The sequence below is a fragment of the Lipotes vexillifer genome, unplaced genomic scaffold (genome assembly GCF_000442215.2).
Source record: "Lipotes vexillifer unplaced genomic scaffold, Lipotes_vexillifer_v1.1 scaffold606, whole genome shotgun sequence".
In the NCBI taxonomy this organism is placed as follows: Eukaryota; Metazoa; Chordata; class Mammalia; order Artiodactyla; family Lipotidae; genus Lipotes; species Lipotes vexillifer.
Genome location: NW_006780574.1, coordinates 174,946 through 186,960, shown reverse-complemented (window position 1 = coordinate 186,960; position 12,015 = coordinate 174,946). Strand labels below are relative to the sequence as shown.

General features: G+C 34.7%; 1 protein-coding gene across 1 annotated transcript in view; it reads right to left on the bottom strand.

Annotated features, from left to right (window-relative positions):
- The window catches only part of LRP1B (LDL receptor related protein 1B), a gene marked incomplete at its 5' end in the record, with an annotated part of 1,013,530 nt that overhangs the window by 983,246 nt on the left and 18,269 nt on the right, over positions 1–12,015 (bottom strand). The window contains one exon of the mRNA XM_007453725.1: positions 9,293–9,550. Coding sequence (XP_007453787.1) covers positions 9,293–9,550 — 258 coding nt within the window. The remainder of the gene's footprint in view (positions 1–9,292; positions 9,551–12,015) is intronic.

The following is a 12,015-nucleotide window of genomic DNA, read 5'->3' as shown; positions in this document are numbered from 1 at the left end:
TTTCCCTACCATTCAGTTTTGGATATACAGTATAACTACCTGCTTTTTCTTAGTGAAACTGGACTGAATAATTGTACTTGATAGATAGATAGATCTCTTCACTAATACCTTAAAACAGGGAGATTAAAATGATATAGATTAATTCTTACATTAAAACAACAAAAGTTGTAAAGAGACTTTATATAATTTTACCAAGTAAATTAAGATGACAAAAACTGGACTCCCCTGGTGGCGCAGTGGTTAAGAATCCGCCTGCCAATGCAGGGGACATGGGTTCAATCCCTCGTCTGGGAAGATCCCACCTGCCGCGGAGTAACAAAGCCCGTGCGCCACAACTACCTCTAGAGTCTGCAAGCCACAACTACTGAGCCTGCGTGCTGCAACTACTGAAGCCCACGTGCCTAGAGCCTGTGCTCCGTAACAAGAGAAGCCACCACAATGAGAAGCCCGCACACCGCAACGAAGAGTAGCCCCCACTCACTGCAACCAGAGAAAGCCTGCGCGCAGCAATGAAGACCCAACGCAGCCAAAAAAAAAATAAGATGACAAAGACTTACAGAATATTTTAATATACATATACATATTTAAAATATACATATATTTTAATCTAGATTTATACTTCATGATCATTTAAAAAATCCTTCACCATCTACATGACCATCTCATCATTTGACACTGTTGTTCTACCATTAAGAGTTTCTGTCACCATACATTTATCCAGCTCACAGAAAAATTGTTATAATTAAACTGGAATTACTTGACACTGGCTGCAATTCTAAGTTAGTTCCAGAACACACTCTTTGTTACCATTATCAACTACAGTCATCTTTTAGCTAGGCTCTTTCCTGGCATGAATTTCACACATGACCAAATCTTTGCTGCATAACTAATTCCTCTAAGGTCCATTTCTGAAATGGTCTCTGGTTTTGTCACCACAGTCTCAGGGCTTGTGGTATATGGATCCTATAACTCTCATAACCCTCTGGGTGTAAACTAAAAGTAGTTGGGCTCTTGGGAAGAGATAGCTAGAAAACTGTTATTACGGCAATTCTCTATATCTCCTTGTAAACACCGACCTTACAGGTTTAGCCACAGAGACAGTAAAAAGTGGTAGGAGGATACAATATGAGTGATATTCTGTAAGACCTCTAAAACAATATTTCTCAAAGTGGATAATATAAAACACTAGATATTTGGAGTGTTAATATGTATTAGAAACATAAACATATTCATAACATGTCATTAGAAACAAGCACCCATAGAAATGCACTCACAGACATACCCAGAAAAATACCAATAAAATGTTCAGTACTCATGGAAATTAAGGAAATCCTGAGCTAAACAAAGTAAAATAGGTACTTTACAGAAGGACTCCACGGAACCTTTAATAGGCTAATATACATATAAATCTCCAATAAGGGTATACAGATGCAAAATTTCCTGAACTCATTTGACCACAAACTCATCCTTTCCAAGAATGTCCAGGAAAACTTGTGTCCCAAGGAACATATCTTAGAGAATAGTACTATGCAATGATTAAAAGTCTGCATGAGACTATTGTGAGTAATTAGGTGAGAGGAAAAAAAAAGTAGACGAGAGGAAGACACACATGCACACAAAGACACAGGCATACTGCAAACTACAAGAATATCAAACAGAAGGGAATGGAAGGGGAAAGTATGTTTAGATCTGGGAGGGATTCCAGCTATTGTGTGAACAAGTGATTTCATTTTAAAGTTATTTGTTTAAGGTCCCACAGCTAGTTAATGACAGAACTAGGACCATATCAACTCATCCCACATACCACGGTGAGGAAAATACAAAGGCGAGTGTTACAGAAAATCTGTAAGTCACAGGATATTACAGCCTGAAAAAAAAAGAAAAGAAAAGAAAACAAGAACCTTATTCAAAAACTGAAATCCTATACATGCCAGTTTTATTACGTTGCTTAATTTGGCCCCTACTGCTCACAGCCTTTAGATTTGATAAATTCCTAATATATTGTAAATGTCTTCACAAGATTAAAACCTTCTGATGGCCAAGAAATATGAGAAAACAATGCTCATTTTACTTGGCATAAACCCCTTAAGAAAAAGCAAAACAAAATAAAAGGAAAATACACTATGACAGTATATTTAAAGTGAAAAATTAGCAAATACATATTAAGTCAGAAATTATTTTACTAGTCTACTTGTCAAAAAAGTGATAATTTCTCTTTTTTCCATATCTTTTCTCTTCTTCCCTTACTTCCTTCTCTCTTCTACCAAGATAAAGTTGACCAAGACAGAAACACCAGTTTGAGTGAGTATACATCATGGATTCCAAATATATTTCATGAGTTATTCACGATGAAAAGAGCATCTTACTTTCCAAGTTTCAGGTTGGTAGATAAAGCAAACTGCTAAACATTATGTTCTACATGGTATATGGCGCTGTAATGGGACCATGAAGAAATTTCCACTTTGATAATTAAAATCCATTAATAAAACAAACAGAAATGTGGATCTAGACAAAGCATACTATGAGAATAATGATTTAAAAGTTCTACATGGCAAACAGCAAAATTTGGAGGGGAGTATATTTATATTTCGTGTGTGTGTGAAATATATTTTATCAAATTCATAGAAAAAATGAATATGAACAATTGAAGCTTAGCACATTCCTAATTTCTGCTTCGGTTAATTTCAAATATGTTGCCAAATGACAATAATATAGTAATTGAGTTATTTCCAGCCTGGCAACTGAACTAACAACAAAGACCAATTTGTAGAGTAACAGAGTACGCAGACTTTACATTTTTGTTTTCTTTTCTAGGCATTCGGGATGGCATTTTATGGTTCTGTACTGATTGTCAATTAGAACAGGTTACTTATTCCAAAGTATAAATTTATGTAATGTTAATATAAAAAAAATAACGAATAATTTAATACAATGCCTACAATATTGAGCATATGGTATCAGAAGAATTTAAAAAATTCTCTGGAAATATGTCCTCAGATCAACATCTTTGCTAATTTTAACTGTCTTTTTTTTTTTTTGAGTTCTCAGTGGATGGTCTGATCACTTTGTTAAAATTCCAGATCCCAGCAAGCATGTGTTGTAATAACTAGCTACACATGCATGCACACACACACACAGCAGCCATGTCTCAGAAAAGTCATTTTTATGTTTCCATATAAATATGTTAAATAAAAGATGAGGAACTTTTAAGAAGTATAAAGAGTTTAATAAAACATCTAGTTGCTTATCAAACAGCAGTTAAATAAAAATGTATCTCTGAGAATAAATACTTATGATATCCTTCTTATATGGATGATGTGTTTTGGATTCTTCTCAGATGTTTCTTAGGGAATAATATAAGACTAGTTTCTATAGCCAAGATTTTTGCGCAAAATTTAGATGTCCACAAAATATGCTGATCAAAAAGTCTGGATTCTACACAGCTAAAACAACAACACCACCACCACGACTTCTTTTTTTGGAGTGGGAAATATAGATCAGAAAATATTCTTTTATTTTCATTTCCTTTTATGTCTCTCATTTTCATTTTATTTAATAAAAAATCTCACTAATTTATAAGATTAGGATGGTCATCACCATTTCCTCTTCTCCTGAGCTCAGAGCTGACCAATTTTTGAACTTTCTCTAATGAAATGCTAAAACCAAAATTGATTAATTGCTGAATATACTTCATCTCTCACAAAGAATTAAATGCATACATTTCTAGGTTGGAGGTAACTAACAGGGCTTCTCAGAGGTTGAGAGATACAAAGAACATCCTGACTTTGCTCTTTACTTCTTACCCCAAAAACATTTGGGGCCTTGATAATAACTAAGTATACAGGACTGAGATGGGAAGCACATCTACTGTTTTACTCATCTAAGGACCTAAATATAAGATAGTAGAACCTCCTTCTTAAGAAAATGTCTAATCAGACTGAGGGGAGGAGAAAGGTTAAGATTACAAGATGTGTTGTTCTGTTTTGTTCCTGTGCTAAGAATTAATTGACCTCTATTTTAAGAACTTTGGCTCCAATAATGTTTAATTACAACTGCTTTGGGGGGTGGGGAGACTCAAACAGATCTGGATCAATTTTTTTCCATTGTCATCGAGGTTAGGTTCCAAAACGAATCTATAGGCAAATTTACTGACCCTGGGGAAGTCAGAGATTGAACCCAAATAAAAGCCAATAGTTGCTGAACAGACCTATATCTCAAGGACACCAAGATTAACATGTGAGGCTATTATCTAGACACAGAAAAGATCTTACCTAGCCATAATGCAGACTGGTTTTCTCCATGTCTCTAGTAGTGATTTGGCATGGTCTCTCCAGAAGTTGGTCTTACCCTTCTCCCATCTAATTCTCCACCCTCATCCTTTAATTGTTACCTATGTTTATTCTAGAACAGACAGGTGTTTGGCTGAAATCTGATTCAAAGATGAATAAAACACACATCCTAAACTTAAAGTAGTTACCCTTTATTTGGTAATCTGACAGGTAAACACACAAATAAAATATAATGCATTTGTACTATGATGTCCCAGGATCACATAGTAAGGGCTGCTAAGCTCAAAAGAAAAACTTTTGGAAAGGATATTATACCTTAAAACATGAGTAAGAGACACTTGATTATAGGAAATGACAACTATGGCCTATGGTGAAGAACCAGCATATACAAATGCACATGGAAATGAGAAAACAAAGTGCATTAAAGGAAGTGCTAGTATTATTTTTTTAGGTGGAACATGTGATTTGAGAGGGGAGAGGCAAGGTAGAGGCAGAGAAGCCGTAAAATGAAGTTTCATTTCTTCCTTAGATAAATGGGAAGCCCCTGAATATTTTGTATTTTAATTTTAAGCAATGGAGCATTATGATCACTCAAGCAGATTTGTCGAGAGGGACATGAACATATAAGTCCACAATGGAGTGGACAACTTCACTAGTAATCATATAAAGGCAAATTAAAACAATGTGAATGACTTTTCTCCAATCAGATGGAGAAGGATAATTGCAGAGGAAAGGTCATAAAAATACTTCATTTACAAGTCACATGCTTAAATACTGCATGCCATGTTCCTATGATGATTATACCATTCTGTGATACTGTGTAATCTTAGGATGTTGCTGCAAAGTTCCATGATCATCTTCTAAAGTGCAAACTCGCTGTGAGCTGACACTATTTGAATCCAGCATTTCTACTCTTATAGGTTAATTATTTTGTCCCAAGACTATGCTTGCTATGCTTGTATTTACAGTAGGGACACAGCCTGGTCATTTTTGTCCAGTCATAACTTGATGGAGGATGCTTGTGAAGCACTGAAGGTTACGAAATTCCTAGGCTGGGTAGAAGCAAATGGGGAATACTGCACAATTAAGAAAGGCCATTACTCAGTATCTATTGAGATTAAGAGGTCAAAGTTTCCTTTAAGTTAAAAAAGTATTACATTTATTTAAGCTCACTGTCTTATCTATAAACTATTTTATACAGTATACATATATAATTTTTGTGATAGTAGAGAGGTATATGTGTATAATTAATGCACAAAATAAACATCCAGTAAATGTCATCTATTAATATTATATGATTATTAGAGAATTGCTAACTCAAGAGAAAGAAGTAGGATTGAGAAAAGACATGGGTAAAGTGAATCCAAAAATTATCCAATCAAGGATCAAGGCAGAGGTTCAAATGGAAAATGAGTTAAGCTGATATCGAAACAGACCAAATAAAAGAAAGATAAAAGCCAGTGAATGGGGATAATTCAGAAGCAAAGTGTATAAAGAATAAGCAGTCCTTTATAGTTTTTGGCCTGGCACGCTCTGCTAGACTGTAGCTGAGCCCATGAATGGATGAAGACAAGCTGGTTAAGTCTAAATTAGAATCCTAATAGTGATACTCAAATTTTGCAGAATACTGAATATACATAAAAACAGAATGAAAGTATCTACTTTATACCTGGAAGAGAACAATTGGTCCTGAATCATCTTCCTTAATAAGGGATACACCCAGAAAATAATCTTATCTGTCTCAATCATCTTTGTGCACTTTGTCCTGAGGAAAATAGCTGAGCATCACTACTGTTAGGAATCCCATCATTTTTGCTGATTTTAGGTATCTGTGTTCCTACCACAGTACTCCCCAAGAAAAATTTGGGAGAAATAATTAGTTGCCGTAAATGTACTTTACGTGAATCCCTGGAAACAAATTTTGCTTACAAAACACTTAATTCCAAAATTTTCTTCAAAATCTAGTATTTTGTAACTTTCTGGCAAAAATACTAGCTAATAAATATCAAGTATCTTTATAAAGAAGAATGAATTCAATTCAAAATATAATCTCTAGCATTTTCCCCAGTGTTCCTTTTGTCAATATAGTTTACTGAGCACATTATTATCAGTCTTCCTCATTCTCTCACAATGTTGCTTAGACATGATTCTCAGTATTAAAGGTAGGCCTCCCTAGGTGGCCATATCAGAATCATGTGTTGGGCCTTTTCAAATGACATGGCCTTGTTACAACTCATCTTGTCCACCCCCTTCCAAGATTCTTATACCTCTCTCCGATGTATACACTGTCTTTGTGAGCCACTGTTACTAATGTTAGTGTACCTGATTGTTTTGGCTGTCTGAAATGAAAAACAAAAGTTGAGACCCCTGGAGCAGTGCAGTGTAGAGAAGGCTAAGAAGTCTCGCCCAAATTCAGAGTCGCGATTTTTCCCTTCAGCATAAGGGGACTAATAATGCCCCCCTATTGCATGTAGTCTTTTAGCACATTTAATAAGTTGTAATATGATTATTTGTGCTAGACTTGGGAAATTCTTTGAAGGGACCTGTATTTGCCTTTGTTAATGTAGAAGAAAGAACATAGGATTTAGATGTCCTATCTCTGCCTTCTTTTTAGCCATTCAGTATTGCCTAACACATCTTAGTTCTGTAGTTAAAATTGTGTCTATTATAAAATGGGAAGAGTATCTTTCCTGCATACTCCACAGAGATGTGGTGGGTATCCAGTGAGATGAGATATGCAGTAAAAATTTTAATATTGCAATAAGATGTTTACTAAAATATTATGTAAATTTTAAATTCAAGTCGGTTTGACCTGTAATGATTCTCCTCATAGTAATACTTTGAAAAATGAAAGTTTTACTTTTTTCCAAAAAAGAATGTTTTCTTCAGGTAAATTCAGAGAAAAGTATCTAAAGATAATGAGGGAGGAAAACCTAAAGAGATAATCTCTGGAATAGTGGCTAGTGACAGGTATTCAGGCATACTCCCATCAGTTCATTATTTTTGCTTATATGGTACAACAGATTTTAAGTAATTACATATGCAAAGAATATTCAAACTTCATTATCAACTCACAAATTGTCATGGTGAATGCAGAGCCCATTGGAAGCTGTCCTGTGACATGTTGATAAAATACATGGCTTACAAGCAATGATAGAGGAGCCCAGCCCAGCTCACACCTCTGTCCCACTCCCATCACTGTATTACTTCCACACATTTAATCACTTCTTTCTAAAGTGACTGGAATTGCATGGCTTAAATCTGACTTCATTAACAACTATTTATTCTAATTAAGATGTTTCCATTGCATTAATTTTGTATAGTTCAAAATGAATGTCTGTTCATCATTTTAGTGAACTACCTAACAAAATCAATCTCTATTTTTCTAGATTTGCCAAGAATTGTTTATAAATCACATGAAATCTAAGTTCTGAATTATTTTCTACAAATATTCTAATGTAGAATTGCTTAACCAATCTGAGATGTACTATTAAAGTTGTTTAAAAATACATATTAAAGAAAGGATTACTACTATTATTAAGGCATATTAAATATAGAAAAAAAGTTGCTTAAGTAACCTTGGAAGATAATTTTACCCGATGACCTAGTGAATATTCTAGCAATCTGACTGCCAGTATTCCATTTGTTAGGGAGAAATACATTTGGATTAGTTAAGGTAATCACTAACATGGCAGAAACCAGAGTCTTTTGTTCAAATGATTTTCAACTGCTGGCTGAGCCAATGTGTGAAATACTTAAATCACATAGAAACATTCCTTGTGCTACTACCAATAGTTATTTACTGTTTATTATGAATTATCATTTCTCCATGGAATCCTTGAAATAGACAGTGTCCACTGTTTTCACTAGGCATTTTTGGTCCACTGTCACAATAAATGACCTTATCAATTGTTTTAATTATGTTAAGAAAATCTTCAAAATGTTGGATTCTATTTGTTAAACATTTACTTCTGTTCACTTCATATTCCATTTTTCTTACAATCTTTGCCACTGTTTTTATTCAATCTAATCATAACTTTCAAACATTACATAGTACTATTTTCTTACATTTAATAAGGATCAATAACCAGTCCCTGAAACTGTACATCACAAACATCAATAAAATATGATTACTGAATTCAAATCACCAAACATTCAACATCTGAAAACTAAATTTATTCTATCACAGCACTCTTTTTTTTTCTTCTTAACTTGATTGTACATTTCCTTCATTTCTCTACCAAGTTTTATATTAGTAGCATTTGTAAGAATAAGTTTTTTCTGTAAATCATAAAATAGATGAAACATCTTGAAATTCTCATGCATACCATTTCCCCAGGCAAGCACAAATAAATTTTTATACTCTCATGTGGGAGGGGTAGTGAGCAGAATAGTGAGGGGGCAATGTATGTGCATGTGACAATGTGATATACAGAAAGAGAAAGAAATTAATTGTTTGTGAATTTCCGACATGAGAAATCAAGTGAATCACAAATTACAAATTACTCTTTAGGAAGAAGATATATAAAAACTCTAATTTACTAGAAAAAAGGTCAACAAAGACAGGTAGTTGTTACCAATTAGCATAAAACTAATAGTTTTCAAGGTATTTTAACAAACACTACAGTTGAAGAGCTTATAATTATCAAATCTGTTTCTTGTTTTTTGTTGTGGTTGTTGTTTTTTAATCCCACCTTCACTATCACATTGTAAACTATCATTCTGTGAAAAATCACAGTTCTCATCTAGGTGATACTGCAATAAGCATTAAAGAAAGAATTAAGATTAACCCTTCAATGTACTGCTTACATAAACAATGCAATTCTATGTGTATATGTGTGTATATGCAAAACACGTAGGGAATACACTTATTTAAGTGCATTCATACTTGCATATATAGCTTTCCAAAAGCCATTAGCTATGCTAGAAAATCTAAGAATCCTGTCTACTGGTCTGCAAATGAAATCCTTAAAGGGTGGCATATAATATAAATCGAAACTCACTGTGAAAGGATTGAAGAATACTGATTGTCCATTCATCTGTTAATCTTCCTGTTTTTGTTATCTGGATACATTTGAGCTGATTTGAAGATTCTCTCGATTCAATCCAACAAATCATATCTTCATTGTAAATAAAATCCAGAGTATGAATTTCATTTCCATTGACTGAGCTCAGGGTTGCCATTTTACTTCCATTAAGATAGAAAACCTCAATTGTTTCAGAATTTGCAACTAACAGCAAAGGAGGCCTATCTGTAGGTTCTGGAATAAAACAGAAGAAAGTGAGTTCTTCTTTTATTTTTAAAAAATAATTTGGCATTACTTATTAAAAGTTATTCCTATATTTTTAATGCATCTTTACAATTTTAAAAATTGCTTGCCCAAAGTATTTTTTAGTAACCTGTATATGCTTCAGTAACTATATCACTTCATTTCTTTAAGGACAACATAGTCCACTGAGCATTTCTATTCTTGATTTCCTTAGTCATAATGTGTTGTCTAAATATGAGGACAATGCTATTTGCTTTCACTGTTGGTAAATAAAGGAAATGCTGTGAGTTGTTTTTCTAGCAATGATGATGGATCTGGATTGACCTCTCCATACAGTGTTATAGACTTCCCTTGTGAGCAAGGGCACGCTTTTTTGAAGTGGATGTATGAGGTCAGAAATAGATTCTCTGGAGTGGAACATGCACAGCTCACAGCCTCATACAAAAAGCACCTGTGACCGCAGGCTCATTGGCTCCCTGACTGACCCCTGGAGCCAAACAATCACACATTCCCTTAGTGACTAGATCATGGTCACTGAACCAGTTCCTTTCACATTTCTTCTCTACAGTCAGGAAATTAAGATTCTCGAGGTAAAAAACTTGTTCACTACCACTTTTTGGAACAATGCATCTTTGCTTGTGCTAGGATTGGTGAGTTTTTGGTAAATATATACTAATTGACCGGAATCACAATACCTTTAACATATAAAGTTAACAGTAAAATTCCATGTAAAATAAGCGTTGAAAGAGTTTAGCTCTATAATCATATTCAGAGTAGCTTTCGTGCTAATTAGGGAATAGGGAAAATTTGGAAACCTCCAACTTCTCCTTTTTGCTGCCTTACATCCGTCGTGTCAACAAATCTCTTTGACTCTGATGTGAAACACATCAGTGACTCCTACTACCATCCTGCCCCAAGCTGCCATCACGTCTCAGCCAGATCATTACAACTGCCTTCCAACTGGTTTCTCTGTCTCCATCTATGCCTTCCTCTTCCTGAGTCTATGGCAACACAATAGCCAGTCATATCCTTAAAATGTTAAGGCAGATCAAGCAAGTCTTCTGCCCAGTTCCTCAAAGGGTTCCCATTTCAATCAGAGGGAAAGTCAAAGCCTTTAAAATGGTTTATAAAGCCCTACCTGATGTGTATTCTCATTACTCTTTGACCTCGTTTCCTTCATCTCCTTACTACTCCCACCCTTGTTTATCTTGCTCCACACATACTGGTCTTATTGTTCTGTGAACAAGCCAAGTAAGCTGCCATCTCAGAGGCTCTTCCTTCTTCCTAGAATAATCATCATATTTCAGAATGGCCGACTTGACATGCTGACCTCCTTTTGGGTGTTATTTGGATGTCACCGTTCTGGTGAGGACTTCTCTTACCACTTTATCTTGTAAAAAACTACAAGCCCCTATACTTTCGGTACACCTTCCCGAGTTTATTTTTCACTTATCACTACCAAACATTGTATATATCTTATTTATTTCTCTGGTGTATTTTTCTACTTCTGCTGATGTTATCTCTAGCATTTATAAAAAGTCTGGAACCTACTGGTCATTCACTACAAATTTTCTGAATAAGACCAAAGGACACATGGAACCCTTACACAGTAGAGTTTGTTAGAAACATTCTGTGAAAAGTTACAAAGTAATTTGGATTTCTTAACCTATGGATGGAATCCAGAGAAATACTGTCTCTTCAGAAAATTTCATAAACATTATTAGATCATTCAAGACACTGATACTGAGCACTGTAATGGTAGGAGAAAAGCAAATGTACATACTATGGCTAATATAATTAAACATCTAACATTTTGAACACATTATTTAATGGTCTTCATCATTTCTTGGGGAAGTAGGAATATCAGGCTCCTTGTGTATCTTTCAAATAGAAGAGCTGTCCAACGAAGATGATTTGGGGTCTTCCCTCACAGGCCGAAAATGTCAACTCTGAAACACATCCTAAGGCCTTCCATGAGTATTTGCATTTTTACTCCTAAGAAATTACTTCAATCAAGTCACAGGATTCTTCTCTGCCTTCAGAAAGGCATTAAATGTTTTTTTTATTTTAAAACAAACAAAAGTAAACAACAATACAACGTCAGTGAGCTTATAAACTAAATAGCCCAACAGTTTCTTCCCAGTGGAGAAGTGAACTTGTCCCTGGACTGCTTGGTATAAACCAACAAAAAGTAAGTCTCTAAAATACTAATATTATTTCCATAACAAAGAGTACTCTTAGAAGAATCAGTAAAATTGTGAACTGTCTCTGCTTATGTAACCTTGTCAAGTGACTACATCTGAGCTTGGTTAGCCAGCTGGCTCTTCTCTCAATCTCTTAAAGCCATCTTGAATCATGTAATACTTGCCCTTGCCATTCCTTAATGTGGAAGTCTAAACTTGGTCTCTTTTCAACAGTACTAGCTCTGTTTGCTTTCCATTGACCTTGGCATTCCT